At 38.7% G+C, this 17,537-nt stretch overlaps 1 protein-coding gene across 6 annotated transcripts in view; it reads left to right on the plus strand.

The window, feature by feature from the left end:
* Positions 1-17,537, plus strand: part of ARHGAP10 (Rho GTPase activating protein 10) — a 318,329-nt gene that overhangs the window by 138,289 nt on the left and 162,503 nt on the right. For all 6 annotated transcript variants that reach the window (XM_038558962.1, XM_038558960.1, XM_038558961.1 and 3 more), the window contains 3 exons: positions 5,208-5,337; positions 8,378-8,484; positions 10,592-10,686. In XM_038558962.1, the coding sequence (XP_038414890.1) occupies positions 5,208-5,337; positions 8,378-8,484; positions 10,592-10,686 (332 nt within the window). The remainder of the gene's footprint in view (positions 1-5,207; positions 5,338-8,377; positions 8,485-10,591; positions 10,687-17,537) is intronic.

Consider the following 17,537-nt stretch of genomic DNA (forward strand, 5'->3'; position numbering starts at 1 on the left):
TCCTTTTTCCCTTAATATGGGAGTGAGCCTGTGCTAATAATCCTGACCCACCGGTTTCCAGACAAAGTCAAATGTGTCTGAATTCCGGCTAAGTCCCCGAATTGAATCCTCCTTCTCCCAAATAGGTGATACAATAAAATATTTAATTTGTAAGGCTTAATTTAAAATTGGTTTATTTGGAAATTTATTTAGGAAAGCATGCAACTAAAGGAATTTCCTTTTCTTTCCTTTTTTTTTTTTTTTTTAAAACTGGTAATGGATGGCACTATACTATCTCAGAGGTTATTTTGAGGATTAAAGCACCAAAAATGTTTTCAGTAGTGCCAGCCACAGTGTAAACACTCTAATGGTCACTTATTGTAGCATTTACAGTCTAACATTATTATTAGTTGATGGTATCTTAATATACACCTGGAATTTAGAATTAGAGATTGCTAGGCTCTAGCCATTCTATTATTTATGTTCAAATTTAAAAATATGTGATTTTCACTTGTATTCATAATTTACCTAAAATGATAAAATCTTCCCCCTCCCTTCCAGGTGCAGAGTTAGACACATCTGAGGAAGTTAGACAGTGAGGGCAGGTGGTACTCCATGGAGGTGGTTGGTATTCCATGGAGGGGTCTGCAGCAGAAAAAGTAGGGGTGGGGGTGGGGGTGGGGAGGGTATAAAAGTAGCCTGCAGAAGAGGTGGCTGAGTATTTGGAAGGTTGGTTACATTGAGCAGATGCATTAATTTGAAGGAATAAGTAAATTGAGAATAACAGGAGCTATATTTCTCACTATATGGAAAGAAATGTACGATATTGGGAAAGGAGGAGTGCCCAGGGGGCTCATTTGGTTAGGTGACTGACTCCTGATTTTAGCTTAGGCCATGGTTTCAGGGTTGTGAGATTGAACACTGTGTCAGGCTCCCTGCTGAGTGAGGAGTCTGCATGAGATCTCTCTCTTCCTCTCCTTCTACCCCTCCTCCTGTTTGTGCTCTCTTGCTCTCTGTCTCTCTTAAATAAATCAATAAATCTTCAAAATCAGTAAGAAAGAAACTGAAAGTATAGAAAGAAACTGAAAGTATTGGATTGGGAATAGATTTACTGGTATGAACATGTGGATTTTTCAATATGGAGAGATATAGAAGTGTATATGTATGTGTGTTCAAAAATATGAATGTGAACATATACATACATCCATGTGGTTTTTCTGTCTCCCAAGAACACTCAAGAATATGCCCAAATATTTTTGTATGCTTCTGTATGTCAGAAGCAGTGGCATCCCTTTAACTGTGACACATTGTGTTCAGGTTTTGGTTTCTAAATACTACACTCCACTAGAAGGAATAAGGGCTTCTTAAGGGAGAATGGTTGATTCTAGTACTGGGACAGAGAAAGTATAAGATGAACCCAGGACTCCTTTTTATATCAGAAAGTAAGGGATTACTCAATTAGGGGGCATGTCAAAAGATACCAGATTCAGCCAGAAGGGGCCCCTGCTGCTCAAATAGGACAGTTTGAGCATTAATATAAATAATGAGAGTATTGAGTACAAGGCATCAGATTAACAGGAATATATTTGTGTGTGCAGGCATGTGTTCCTGTGCGTTGCTGGCATCTCTACATACAGGGCATGCACATATATATATATATGTGTGTGTGTGTGTGTGTATATGTACACATATACCTCGCTCTATTGTGCTTTGCTTTTTTGAGCTTTATGGATACTGTGTTTTTTACAAATTGAAGGTTTATGGCAATCTATGTCACAGAAGTCTCTTGGTATTATTTTTAGAATAGCAGTTACTTACTTTATGTCCCTGTCTCACATTTTGGTAATTCTTGTGATATTTCAAACTTTTTCTTATTGTTACATTTGCAATTGTGATCAGTGATCTTTGATGTTATATCATAATTGTTTCGGCGTGCCACAAACTGTGCCCATATGTGATAGTGAACTTAATCGGTAAATGTGTGTGTTCTGACTGCTTCACTGACCAGCTATCCCACACCCCCATCTTTGTCCCTCTCCTTGGGCCTCCCTAGTCTCTGAGACACAGCGGTACTGAGATTAGGGCAGTGAATAGCCCTATCATGGCCTTTAAGTGGTCATGTGAGAATAATAAGAGTCACACAGTAAATCAAAAGCTAGAAATGAATAAGCTTAATGAGGAAGACATACCAAAATCCAGATAGGCTGAAACCTAGGCCTTTTGCACAACAGTTGTGAGTGCAAAGAAAAAGTTCTTGAAGGAGATGAGAAGTGCTACTCCAGTGAATACACGAATTATAAGAAAGCAAAACAGCCTTATTGGTAATATGAGCAGAGTTTGAGTGATCTGCATAGAAGATCACACCAGCCACAACATTCCCTTAAGCCAAAGCCTAATCTAGAGCAAGGCCCTAAGGTCTCTTCAGTTCTGTGAAGGCTGAGAGAGGTGAAAAAGCTCCAGAAGAAGAGTTGGCAGCTGGTAGAGGTTGGTTTATGAGGTTTTAAGGAAGAATCTGTCTCCGTAAAAGAAGAGTGTAAGATAAAGTAGCACATGCTGATGGAGAAGCTGCAGCAAGTTCTCCAGAAGGCCCAGCTAAGATAATTCATGAAGGTGGCCTCAGTACAGAGCAGATTTCCAATGTGGATAATGTCTGGTTTCAAAGGACAGGCTGACTCTCTTGTTAGGGGCTAACACAGGAAGTGACTTGAAGTTGCAGCTAGTGCTCATCTACCATTCTAAAAATCTTAGGACCCTTAAGAATTAGGCTAAATCTACTTTACCTGTGCTCTGTAAATAGAACAACAAAGCCTGGATGGCAGCATATCTATATACAGCATGGTTTACTGAATATTTTAGGCCTGTTGAGACCTAGATGCCACTGAGAACATTTGTGATTCATGGGAAGAGGTGAAAATATCAACCTAAGCAGGAGATCAGAAGGAGCTGATTCTGCTCTCAAGGATGACTTTGAAGAGGTTCAAGACTTCAGTGGAGGAAATAATTGGAGATGGGGTGGAGATAGCGAAAGAACCAGAATTAGACATGGAGACTAAAGCTGGGCCTGAATTGCTGCAATCTCATGATAAAATTTGAATAGATGAGTTGCTTTTTATGCATGAGCAAAGAAAGTGGTTTCTTCAGAGAGAAACTACTCCTAGTGAAGATGCTGTGAAGATTGGTGAAAATGTCAACAAAGAAGTTAGAATATTCCATAAATTTATTTTTTTTTAATATTTTTTTAAATTTTTATTTATTTATGATAGTCACAGAGAGAGAGAGAGAGACGCAGAGACACAGGCAGAGGGAGAAGCAGGCTCCATGCACCGGGAGCCCGACGTGGGATTCGATCCCGGGTCTCCAGGATCGCGCCCTGGGCCAAAGGCAGGCGCCAAACCTCTGCGCCATCCAGGGATCCCATTATTCCATAAATTTAATTGATAAAACAGCAGCAGGGTTTGGGAAGATTGAGTCCAGTTTGAAAATAAGTGCTATTGTAAGTAAAATGCTACCAGATATCATTGTTGTCTTATTTCAAGTCGCTGCCGCAGCCACCTTGAGCAGTCAGCAGCTACTAGCATCAAATCAAGACCCTCTACCAGAAAGTGATTATGACTGGAAGCTCAGATGATGTTAGGATTTTTTTTTAGCAATATAATATTTCTTGAAGTATGTACATTTTTAAGACATAATTCTATTGTGCCTTTAATAGACCACAGTATAGTGTAGATGTAACTTTTTTAAAAAAGATTTTATTTATTTATTCATGAGAGACAGACGGGGTGGGTGCAGAGACACAGGCAGAGGGAGAAGCAGGCTCCATGTAGCCTGCTTGTGGGACTGATGCGGGACTCGATCCCAGGACTCCAGGATCATGCCCTGGGCTGAAGGCAGGCACTCAACCACTGAGCCACCCAGGGATCCCAGACATAACTTTTATGTACACTAGGAAGCCCAAAAATTCGCTTGACTTGCTTAATTGCAATATTTATTTTATTGCAGTGGCCTGGAACTGAACCCACACTCTCTCTGAAGTATTTGTAAAACTATTATACAGACACACACAGACACACATTCAGAAAGACGTGAGGGTTGGGAGGAATCTAAGCAAAGTGACAAAGGTGAATAAATAAAATCAGTATAATCAGTATTAAAATGGGGACAAGAAATCCTGGAGGCATGAGAAACAGGCAGGCAAAAGGGAACTGGCTATTAACAAATGAGTTCCATCCTCCTTGCAATCCTGCATTTTGTTCTAGTACATAAATTTTTTAACTCTCAGCATGTGCTTAAAATACGCTTCTGCAGTTAAGTTTTCCCCTTTGCAATCCACATTTATCAGACTCTCGTTCCCCTAAAAAATGTATACATTCTACCATTTTTCTGTTCTAGACCCTTGGTAACCCCTTTCATTGTAGGGAGGAGAGGAGAGGGATTTCAATAAAATTTTTTTTTATCTCCGCTTCTGCACAGTTTCACATCAGCAGTTTTTTGGTGTTAATACAATTATTTTAGAGTGTGGATAAGAGAAATGTCCAGAAGCTGGGTGGTGCTGACTCATCATGTTGGCCTTGGTAATTTCGTCACTTTACCTTACATATATGTTTCCAGGGTAGCCGTTTGACAGAGATACTGGCATGCTAAGTCTCCTGGGTTTCAGAAATGTGATTTGTTTCTTCAGTATCAAAGATATTATTTGTACATGAGATTCTTATTCCTCTCTTTATCTGAGAAGAAATGTCATTCCAAGTGCAATTGCCATGACCTGCACAAAATGACCTCATATTACTAGTTGGCAGAGAAGAATTAAGTTTTTCGGGTTCTGAGTACTTAATACTGCTGGTATAATAATACTGAGTCAGGTTTGTGCAAAAGAAAGACTTCCCAGATATTTTATGACCTACTTTTTTTTAAAATCTAAGATTTAGTATTATTGTGAGACGAGGTAGGAGTTCTTATGTTGATTAACACAAGCATTCTTGGTGTTCAAAAGCTTTGAGAGTAAATAATCTCCAGTTATCTAAGCTTAGACTCTTCTGTTAGCTATTTTACCACTATTTTTTTTCTTTGAACGGGAATCTTAAAGAGACAAACTGGAAAGGAGGGTATATTTCAAGAAGTTTATAGAAAAATGCTACAAATTTAATTATAGTTATCCAGAAACTTACAAATGGACATGAAAAAACTCATATGAGAACTTAAAACTTAGATGTGTTTATAATCTATTTCAGACACGAAATCGTTTTGAAGGAACGAGGTCAGAAGTGGAAGAGCTTATGAACAAAATCAGACAGAACCCCAAGGACCACAAACGAGCAAGTCAGTTCACGGCAGAAGGCTACCTGTATGTACAGGAAAAAAGTAAGAGGATCTCCAGCAGTGATGAATGACTAATGAAACGTCATTTTAAAACTCGTACTGTAATTACTCTATTTTCAGAATAATTATTTCTACCACTTCTTTTGCCCCCTCCTGTCCTAGAAGGTCAGTTTTGTATTGTGGGGGAAAACACATTCCTGCTCTAGGGAGGGGCCAGTGAAATTAGGAACTCAGGGAGCACCCTACTTTTCAGATGTACCTCGGAATTCTGCATCACACTTTGCTAAAACTTGTTTATGAGGATGCCAGAACTTGGTGTAAGGCTGAAAGTGAGGCAAAGTATTTTTCCTCCTTTCCCTTCATCCCTCCCATCCTTATCACCTACACACACACATATGCACATTCATATACATATGCACACCCTCCCCCTCCCACCGCCCTCCTTCCCATGTTAACGTCAGGAGGGCACATACTCCTCCTATTCCTTCATATCATTTCTTTCCACACCAATCTGAGATCATTTGTTCTTGCTAAAATTATCAGGGTGATTGCAGATGGCTATAAAAAATATTCCTAGGTGGCATTCTAACTTCTCTCAGAATTTTTAGTATTGCACTCAGTGAATACGTGGTGTATAGAGTGTCCTGGTTTTGAAAATTAAGGTACCTAAAGATTCTTTAAAACTTTTGACAATTTGTTATTATATTAACTGTTCAACTCTTAAACTTTAGTTCGTCAACTGTAGAACCTGAGTTACTATTTAGTAGAAAGGAGAATGTGAAAATGTTTATGTGTTTACTGTTTTCCTGCCTTGCCACCCTTGACTGTAGTCAGGGCACTTCACAATTTTTATTAGTGTGGCTGACTTACAGGATTTTCAAACTGACTACTTTAGTTGGAGAGAGTACTTGTGGAATAGCTGTGGGATATCTGTGCTTCAGAATGAAGTTAATGCATATACAGTTGGCAGAATGGTGGTTCTATTTCCATTTGCCATTATTCAGTCTGGGCTACCATAGTCTTCATGTCTCATGAAGAGGAATTACATGGCAAGCGGAACTCTGAATTTTTCCGATGCTTTAGCTTTTTTATCTCAGTTTGTTCATTGAACTTGAAAGAACTGAATTAACATGTAGGGTAGAGACATAGGAAGGATAGAATTTTTGTATTATATGCCCAGTGAAAATCAAAGGAAACTTTAATTTGTAGATTCATAACGTTTCTCAACTTACTGTCTTTGAAAGGAATTGGGCTGAAAGTAGTTGGAAAAATAGAATGAAAACAGTAGTGGCAAAATTCTCCTCTTGTTAACTGTATGCCAGACACTGTGCTAAGCTTTTTATACACCTTGCCTCATTTAATCCTTTAAAAAACTTTCTGAAGTGTATAGTACTATTATTACCCCATTTACCATTGAGAAAATGGAAGCACCATTGAGAAAATGGGGAGAAATAATGTCCTCTAGATCACGCAGGTCCTGAATGCTGAGATTGTCCATCTATGTCATGCTCTCTAGGCTATTATCTGGAGCATGGATGGCTGTGAAAAGCCTATGTATTTGGGTCAGGTGGGATCTGGGAAATGATGGTGGCTTAATGAGTGGGAAGACTTTGATATTTGGAACCAGAAACTCAAACTTGAGGTTAGGCTTTGTCATTTCTTGGGCATTTGGTCTAAGCTTAAGTTTTCTTAAACTGAAGAGATGGTAATGCACCATCCCCCCACCTCAAAGTTTTTTCTTAGTGTTGAATGAAATATCTGCACAATACATTTTGAACCATAGAATAGGATACAAGTGCTAGCTATTCATAACACACACACCAGTGGTCCCTGAATTCTGGTCTTCGCACTCCTGGTGGCCTGAGCTGAGATTTACTGTGGTCTAGTAACACCTTTCATCTCCCACTGGCCCCAAGACAATGTGCGAAGCTTTTCTTAAAGCTCGGTGGATCCTTTTGAATGAGCCCTTTTCTCCCTCCTAAGCTTGTCCTTCTTGAATTTTAGGTATAGAAGGTTTGTTTGTTTACAGGTAAAATGATGGTGATAAAAGATGCTAGTTGCTTTCTTCTTCTTCTTCTTCTTCTTCTTCTTCTTCTTCTTCTTCTTCTTCTTCTTCTTCTTCTTCTTCTTCTTTTTTAAGTCTTGGTAAAAGACAACATTGTCAGCCTCTGTTGGGAGTAACTTTTGTTATGATTGGATTTTACTGGCATATGAAACTAGATTGCTAGGTACTCCTGACATGGACCATTCTCTTCTAAGAGCTCTGGTGCTGACAATACTGACTTTATATGAAGTAAAAAGAAGTTCTTCTTCTTCTTTTTTTAAAGATTTATTTATTTATTTATTCATGATAGACATAGAGAGAGAGAGAGGCAAAGACACAGAAGAAGCAGGCTCCATGCTGGGAGCCTGACGCAGGACTCGATTCCGGGACTCCAGGATCATGCCCTGGGCTAAAGGCAGACGCTAAACCACTGAGCCACCCAGGAATCCCCCCGTAAAAAGAAGTTCTGAGAATGTTCTGGTCACTGTGAATAGCTCACCTCTCTATTCTTCATCTTGCATTTTAAAGTTCGGCTTTACCATCATTAGTAAGGGCAGCTGCCCACCAAAGTGCTATAGTGGACTTAATGCTCTCTTAGATGCTAGACTAGATGCTTTTTCTCAGCATTGTGATTCTATGATTGTATTGTTTTTGAGAGGCCAGAACTGAATCCAAAACCAACATATACATTGAATGGAATTCTTGAAACCCTTGTGAGCTCTTACTACCTGGAAATAAAAAATATAGCTCATAATTAAGAGATTTTTTTTAGGTGTGAGATAGCAGTCCAGCAAACCATTTGAAAAGTATGTCTTCAGCTCTTTGCTTTGCTGCTGAAAAGTATTGAATCTTCTCTGAAATGATCTCTCTGAGCCTACTTATTTTTTTTTTTAATTGGAATCAACAATGTTGGTCGTTTGTTTCCTTGAGCAGTATTAGTTGCTGTTTATTGGGCTTTTCCTCTTTAGTAATATATTTGAAACTCTGCATATCTGCTTATTTATGAGGAAAAACATAAAGTTCTATTTCTTGTTCAAGGGCCCGCTCCGTTTGGTTCCAGTTGGGTCAAACACTACTGCATGTATCGGAAAGCAGCCAAGAAGTTCAACATAATCCCATTTGAGCATAGATCTGGGGGAAAACTTGTAAGTATTTGATTATATATTATGTATTCTATGTGAGGCAGTTTTTGAGGCTGACATCTTAATGGTGTTTTTTATTCACTAATGATAAATACATTATATTTTGGTTTTAGGATTAAGGTCTTTGTTTTCTTTTATTTCTAAATAAAATAGGCCACTAAACAACAATGTTTGTGGTTTTTGAATTGTATGTATGGATTTTAATGGTCAGGACTAGAATCCTTTTATTTCACCATTATTGGAGGATAAAGTGAACCCCTACAATGAGCTCACAACTCAGTGTTCAGTCAGATCGATATTTGCGTGGATCTGATGTGCACACATGTGTTCACAGTCTGAAAACATGATACATGACAATCTGTAATGAATTTTACTGTTTTCCATTTAGACTTACAAAGTTCTCACTTAGGCAGTTGCTAGTTAGTTAACTACTCCTCCCACAGAAATAAATAGCAAAACAACACATGATAGCAAGAAGATTTCAGGAATTGGCTGTGTAGGAAAAATGATCGCTCTTTGGGTTTTAAATAGAAACTGTAGCTCATAGCAATAATCAGTAGTCTGGAGGAGGCAAAACTCTTCCACCAATATTGAACATAATGGGTAACACATTAAAAAAAAGCGGAAGTCATTGCTTGCTGGGTGGATGGGCATGATTTTGCCTAGGTGAGTACAGAATTAACTCAAGTTCACTTCTATTTATATATACTTTGCATCTTCCTGAAAAATATTTAAAGCAACTTATAATACAAACATAGATTTATAATGATGAAAATAGACATGGAAAATCAAGGCCATGGAAAAGAGGAGTAAGTGAGGAGGATATCAATCTTAAAGGCTGTTGGGGATAAGATTGAGCATGAGATTTGCATGTGAGATTCCTGTCAGGACTAACTCAAATGCTAAGACGTGTCTGCTTAGTGATGTCTCTCTATTTAACCACCGCATAATAAAAACATTTCAGAATATAATGACTGTGACATTTTGAATATTGGCATGTTTGAATGTTTGTTTAGTATTACTTGGAGATTCTCCTGTTTTAGTAAATATAAGAATGTTCTAAAAGTAGGTACTCAAAGTTCTTATAGTTCTTTACTCAGAACTATAACTATAACTATAACTATATTGCATCTATTTCCATTGGATGGTTTAGTGAGGTAAAATAGTACTGTATTAAAACAAATAAAGTAAATATAAATTCAGGGTGATCCACTCCAGAAACAAAATCCACATTGATTGACTGGTTCTAACTTTCGATGATCACAATAGCTACTCTAGGGCCTTATGATATACCTTTTAGGTAGATTCATATGGAATTAAAGTTTTTATAGGTAAAGAAGGTCACATATTGCCTTTTACATATGGTTTAACAATATGAATTAAACAAAACTATTCGTTCAAAAAGAGCGCAATAAGAGAATAACATGTTCTGGCATGTGGAAACTATATTGTTAATCTACCTTTTAAAATTAGTGCTTATGAGGTCTGGTTTAATGTTACTGTAATCAAAGCAAGATCCAGAAAACCTTAAGGAAAAGAACATGACAAAAATGATTAAGATTATAAATAGGGGTGCCTGGGTGCCTCAGTCAGTTAAGCATCGGCCTTTGGCTCAGGTCTTGATCTCAGGGTCCTGGGATGGTGCCCTGCATCAGGCTCCCTGATTAGTGAGGAGTCTGCTTCTCCTTTTGCCCCTCATCCTGCTCCTGCTTTCTCTTTCTTTCTCTCAAACAAATAAATAAAATCTTTTTTTTTTTAAAGATTTTATTTATTTATTCATGAAAGACACAAAGAGAGAGAGAGGTGGAGACACAGGCAGAGGAAGAAGCAGGCTCCATGCAGGGAGCCTGATGTGGGACTCGATCCCAGATCTCCAGGATCACGCCCTGGGCCGAAGGCGGTGCTAAACCACTGAGCCACCAGGGCTGCTGTAAATAAAATCTTTTAAAAAAAGATTGTAAGTAGTGTTTAAACAAACTTGTTTGAAAGAGAATAAAATAAGGGGACTTAAAATCTTGAACCTTGGCCCCACCCTCCCCAATATAGGGTTCTTTGGTGTGTCTATGCTTATATTGTAGTTTTTGAGAATAATTAAAATGATTGTTTGCAGGGGGATGGAGAGGTGTTCTTTTTGAAAGAATGTACCAAGAGGCATACTGACTCCATTGACAGAAGGTTCTGTTTTGATGTAGAAGCTGCTGACCGGTAAGTTATTAGAATTATTGTGCTTAATGAAAGAGTCTTATAAAAATTATTTTAAAAAGTGGAAGTTAATTGAAACTTGAAAAAGAGATTTCCTTGGCCTGAAAGAATGTTATCTTGTTACATTTCCAGGCTTTGTATTCACTTTGACCGGTTTAGGCTTTGTCTCTGTGTTTAGCTATAGAGTAATAGCTTGATCTTGGCTGGAGTTTGGAGTCCTTCTAATGAGTAATTAAAAAATTACCTTGGAGCATTTCATTGTTGACATAGGCCTAATTGTGGCATTGAAAGAATAATGAGTGAAAATGAGGAAGTAGGTGACAAAGCTGACAAGAGCTGGTGGGTTGTTAATACAGAACAATATTCGTTTTCATGTGTGGGAATTTTCTGTGTGTATTCTGTGTATGATGGAGGGCTATAGGCAAACTGTTTACTCAAAGACTGCTTATCTTTTGCCTTGTTGTATGACTTTCAGTAATTATAAAAGACTCTTTGCCAGAGAGGAGGAAGTTAAAAACAGAAAAAAGTTCGTCTGATAATACTACTACTTCTCTGGCATTTATTTCTAGGTCCTTCTGTCACACTAAGGAAAATCTTGGTACTCGTAGAATATTTCTTTTGTACTGTCTGACAGTATGGTGGTTCCTTGCCAGTTCTGGTTTTGGCAATACTGGTCTTTAGATAAGGCTGTTTCATAGTTATATAACAGAAGTTTACAGTATGAGATTTTTGTAACAGAAGTTCATTTCAGGTCAGGACCCACAAATACACATGAGTCTTTTTTTTTAATTTTTATTTATTTATGATAGTCACATCAGAGAGAGAGAGAGAGAGGCAGAGACACAGGCAGAGGGAGAAGCAGGCAGGCTCCATGCACCGGGAGCCCGACGTGGGATTCGATCCCGGGTCTCCAGGATCGCGCCCTGGGCCAAAGGCAGGCGCCAAACCGCTGCGCCACCCAGGGATCCCGGACCCACAAATACAAAAATAATTAATGCTTCCTCTTCCCTCAGATGATATAACCAAGGCTATGGGATGGATGCTGAGAGGGAAAAACTATGCTTTACTTTACAATAAATGAATTGAAGACCACATACCTAGAAGTGTGCCATTAGGCATCACGATAAATTTGGCACTACCATGAGAAAATTAGTTTAACGAGCATATTGCCAGGACTGGAAAAAAGTGACAGAGAATGTCATTGTAGAAGAGGCTAACTTTTAGGCCAGTGAGAACTGGTTCAGATACCTCAAGAAGAGATTCAGTCTGTGTAGTACAACTTGAGTATTTGCATGTGTCTACCTATAGTGGGTATCTACTGAATCCTAAGTGTCAGACAGTGCTAAGTGCTCTAAATTTTTCTGTGCTTTATCTTATTTAATCCTGTGAGGCAGGTATTATCCTTTCCATTTTATGATGGGAATCTGGGCCATAAATAGTTTAAGTGATTTTTCCAAGGGAATATAGCTGAGATTTAAACTCCTGCATTTTGCCTCTAGAGCCTATTCTGCCTCTTGGCCACTACATCATAAGTCTGAGTATTACCGTGTAGTTGTGACATTCCCTAAATAATTGACAAAGGTGAGCCAGCAGTGATGTATACCAGATAGTGTGCTTAATGTGGTTAATATGGTTTGCTAGACTTGATCATGCCAAATGCACTTGGTCAATGATGATCTTTATTATGATTGTAACCACTGTCCACCCCTCACAAAGATTGACCAGGGATTACCGTGGAATTATTTTCACCTATATAGAGTAACATTTTATAAATAGACTCTGAGGATGGGGAAAAACTTTAGAGGTGATCTATTCTAGTGGTTTTTAAATTGCTTTATAGGGAAACCCTCTTCTCAAATAAAATTTTACATTTATGCATATATGAAACAATAAAAAAGAGAGTTCCCATATTAAAGTAGGGTAAGGGGCCTGCATCCCTACTTTTTCAGTTTCCTTCTTCTTATAGACATCTTTAATCTACGTCTGCTGACACCAGAGCTGCTTTCTGGGAAATCATGACAGGGGGACCACTCATCTAGTCTAGATGGATGGTTGAAGAAAGGCATATGGAGGATTTGACATCTCGTTGATGATTGATGGGTTATTTGGAGTCAGCTGGGATTGAGACTCCTATTCCAGGTAGAGAAAATGGTATGTGTGAAGGCCTGGAGTCAAGGAGGATGTGGCCCATTTGAGGTCCCTAGAGATACCAGCAACTTTAGAGCAGTCAAGAAGAGGAGGAGAAAGGCTTGAGAAGGGGAGCAAGGGCCTGACATTGAGGTTTCTCAGCTTAATCCATTACATGGCTTTAAGTTAAGTAGTAGGTAATACAGTTATATTTTTCAAAACTCACTCTGGCAGAGTAGAGAAAGGTCTGCAGATGGCAAGAGTAGATGAAAAGGGTCCTGGATTAGTGTTGGTAGCAGTGGGAGTGGAAGCTAAGGGATCCATTTGAGGGAGATGTTTAGAACTAAATTTAGAGACCAATTGGATCTTGGAATATAGAATGAAGGAGGGGATTGTTTCTGGCTTAAGCAACTAGATAGTGCCATTTACTGAGAGGGACAGCCAAGGAGGCTCAAGGATGGAGGATGATGAATATAGCCATGGTCATGTTGAGTTAGATTGCTGTGGATCATTCAGTAAAAAACCCAGTGTGTGTGTGTGTGTGGGGGGGGGGTGGTGGTGGTGGAACAATAACAACAAAAAAACCAGTGGGAATTTGGATGCAGCACTTGGCAGCTTTGGCAGCATCCATCACTGAATCATGCTTGTTGCCACAAGATTTCTTGGACTTCTCTATTTTCAGCCATTGCTTTTTTAAATTTAATTTAATTTATTTTTTCATGAGAGAGAGACACACACACAGAGAGAGAGAGAGAGAGAGAGAGAGGCAGAGACACAGGCAGAGGGAGAAGCAGGCTCCATGCAGGGAGCCCAACGTGGGACTTGATCCCAGGTCTCCAGGATCAGGCCCTGGGCTGAAGGTGGTGCTAAACCACTGAGCCACCGGGACTGCCCTCAGCCATTGCTTTTTAAATGTCATTTCCTGTGGCTATCTTTTCTTTCTTTCTTTGTCCATTCACATGATTTCATCGCTCTGCAGTCTGTATTTTTCTTTTTTTCTGTGTTTTGAGCTGCTTTTAGAGTCTTTCCAATTCTAATGCTCCTATAATTTTTGGTGATTTCCATACTGCTTAAGATGAACCTTTTTAGCACCTTGCTTCCTGACTCCTTGAACTTCTCTCTTTTGGTCTTCTTGTTCTTTACTCTGCCTCAGCCATCCACTCTCACAGTTGTTGCTTAGATCTTGTCATTACAGGGACTGACAACTGCTCTAGAATCTCCACTGCAAGCCTTTCTCTTTCTGACATCACCTTCTATCCTTCTCTGCTTTTTTCCTGGTAAGTAACCTTAGATTCTCTCTAATCAGTTGAGCCTATTGTTACTCAATTTCTTACATCCTCGCTTCCTTCCTGATCTAGTTTAATTTCAATCATAATAGTCATTATTTTAAATATGCTCTTTTGTGTTTCTCTTCCTTTATTAGACTTGCTGGTACAACCTCAACTTAAGTAAGGTTCACCTCTGCCTCCTTTCTTTCTAGAGACATAGTTAGGCATGTTCACCAGGATCACTTCAGGTTCATGAGCACTAGCCTCAAGTAAGCCATTAATTCTAGCCACTAATTGTGTTGCATTTTCTAATTCTTTCATTCTCCTAATGATGAATATTTCATATTTTTCTCCTTATAAGCCTTTTTCCTAATAATTCTGTGTCCTGTTTTGCTATGAAAGTAGAAGCAATGAGAAGAGATCATCCACTGCCGTAAACACCCACTCCATCCTGGTACCCAGACACCTTGCTCTTCCTCCGTCTCTGTGTGAGCTGTGTTCCTGAGCCTCTCTGTTCACTTGTCTCTCATCCTGTCCGTGTTACTCTACAATATCACTTTCTTGTTAACATGAGGGTTGCCCTTTCTACTGGATTATTCTCATCAGCACACAAAATACTCTTTTTCCTCCATTTTGAAAAAAAAAATGCCACCAGTGTCACCAGTGAAACACCCGTGTCTTGACCAGCCTTCCCTTTTGTCTGCTGCCCATTTCTCTCCTCTAATAAACAACAAAACTTCTTCAAAAGCTGTTATATTAAGATCTCAAATGTTCTTCCTCTCATTCTCTTTTGAGCCTTCTCCTGTCTGGCCTTTGTCTCTCCTCTGCACTGAGGTTGTGTTTGTCAAGCTATCATGATCTCCATGTGCTACATCAAGTTGTCAACTCTCCTGTCCTTCCTCCTCTTTGCTGGCAGCAGCATCTGATATGGCCAGTCACACTCCCCTCCATGACATACTTGCTTTACTTCTAAAACAATACACCTGCCTGTTTGTTTTCTGATACCCCATTGACTTTTCGATTTCTAGACTCATTTACAACTTCTCATTTCCCAGACCTTTTGATGTTGAAGTCCTCTGATGTTCATCTTTGAGCTCTTCTCATCCTAACCCTCAAGAGCTTGTCCAGCCTCATGGCTTTAAGTGCCATCCTTACATTGGTAACTCTGAGACTTATTATCTCTACCTGGATCTTTTCCCTGAGCTTCAGGTTCTTACCCAGCTGCCTACTCAGTATTGCTTCTGTGATGCATTTTGAACAGTGCAGAGGTGGGAGATAGTTTGTTTTTTGTAAATTTCCCCAGAATTCTTGGAACAAAAATGATCCCTTTATAGGATTTAACATTTTATGTAAGTATATTCAATCTTATGTAAATACTAATATCACAGAAATAGTTTTTCAAAAGTGATACATGTTTATTGTGAGTCTTTTTCTAAAGGTTTTTGGTTAACTTGGAAAATAACTTTATGTTATGTGTCTTCTTGAGTCTTTAGGGTTATGTTACTTTTGCATTATTGATTCCTCTTATTTTGCTTATTTCTTCATTTCTAATCAGGGAAACATCTATTCAGGTTTGATATTACTGAAGGATAGTGTTTGTGGGGCTGTTAGATTCCTGCTACCAACCCCGTCGTCATTGTGTTTCCCACTTTTGGAGCAAAATCTGGAGGGAGCGTGAGTGTACTCTGAGGTACTTCTGGCATTTCAGAAAGCTTATTTAGTGGAGAGATTGAATGAGGTAGGTTCTTCTCTTGTCTATTTCTCCGATTCCTGGCCAAATGGATGACTGGGAATTGTAAGTAATTTGTTCCTTGTCTATTAGATTATGAATTCCACGAGGGTAGAAACCCTGGTTTAGGATTACTTGGTACTGCGATACTAAACGCAAGACTTTCTATATGGTGGGCATTCACCAAATTTGTATTGAATTAAATGAAATTGAATTGTTGCTTAGAAGTGACAGAACTGGGATTAGATTCAATCAAGCAACTGTCAGTTAGCTATCCTTTTCTTCTGTACCACACAGCAGTGCTGTGAACTCCAGTGGTTTTTTTGTTTTTTGTTATTTTGCTTAAAGAAAATAAACTTAACCCATTATGGAGCAGATGGGTATTGTAAGTGGGTTTCTGATGGAATTTGTAGAGCATTCCTATCGGTACCTTCATATAGTAATTTCACAGTTGATTGAATGTGCTTAACATATAAACATATTTTGTCTTCTTTTCTGGTATCAGTTTTTGCTATTTTTTTTATTCCTTGGGTTGGAAAAGCAGTCAGATAACATTGTGACAACAGGCAAAATACTTCATAAACAGCAGCATGGAGCCTGGGCTAGCATTTGATTTATGTAGATATAAATCAAGAGCTTTCACTTAATTGTTGCATGAGTTTAGGTCAGGTTTGATTGCATGTAACAGAAAAACTCAAAATAAGATTGCTTAAATAATGCAAAGTTTCTTTTTTTTCTCTGATTTGGGAGAGCCTAGAGGAGATCAGACCAGGGTGAGTATAAGTAGCATGCTTCTTGGTGCCAGGTCTTATTCCCCCTTGTGCATGGCTTACTTTCCCAATCACCTTAAGTGCACCATGCCCCATCCCACTTAAATAGCACTGTCTCTTGTTGTAGGCACACTTTCCAGAAGTTGAACATAACACTTCTGATCCCATAATGATGTGAATGGAATTATATGGTTATAACCAGCTGCAAGGGAGGCTGGGAAATGCCAAGGCAGGGCAGTTGCTGTCTTTTGTTTCAAGACATCCCTGTGCTATTCTGATTCTTCTGGAATCTGTCACTGATAATGAAAGAGAGAATGGTTGAGGGTAGGGGCCCAACTAGCCGTTACTACTTCGATTATCAATGTTAAATGGACCTGTGCTTCATTTTCCTCCTCTCAGTTCACCAGAAGTATACTTTGACTATTTCAGCTAAGAACATTTAGGAACACATGTGCTGAGAATACCATCCAAAAAGTGAAAGGACAGCCCACAGAATGGGAGAAAATACTTGCAAATGGTATATCTGTTAAGGGACTTGTATCCAGGATACATAAATGACTCTTATAACTCAATAATAAAAAGACAAATAATCCAATTAAAAATGGGTAGAAGATTTGAATTAGACATTTTTTTTCAATGAAAATATGCAAGTGGCTAGTAAGTACATCAAAAGATGTTTAACAACATTAGCCATTAGGGAAATCAAAACCACAATGAGGGACTCCTGGCTGGCTCCCTCAGTAGAGCATGTGACTCCTGATCTTGGGGTCATGAGTTCAAGCCCCACATTGGGCAAGGAACCTACTCAAAAAATTAAATAGGTTTTTAATTAAAAAATTAGATAAACAAACAAACAAACATATTTAAAATGAACCCACAATGTGATACCACTTCGTACTCACTAGGATGGCTGTAATTAAAAAATCATAATAACTAGTATTGGTGAGGATGTGGAGAAAT

The sequence above is a fragment of the Canis lupus genome, chromosome 15, assembly GCF_011100685.1.
Source record: "Canis lupus familiaris isolate Mischka breed German Shepherd chromosome 15, alternate assembly UU_Cfam_GSD_1.0, whole genome shotgun sequence".
NCBI classification, from domain to species: domain Eukaryota; kingdom Metazoa; phylum Chordata; class Mammalia; order Carnivora; family Canidae; genus Canis; species Canis lupus.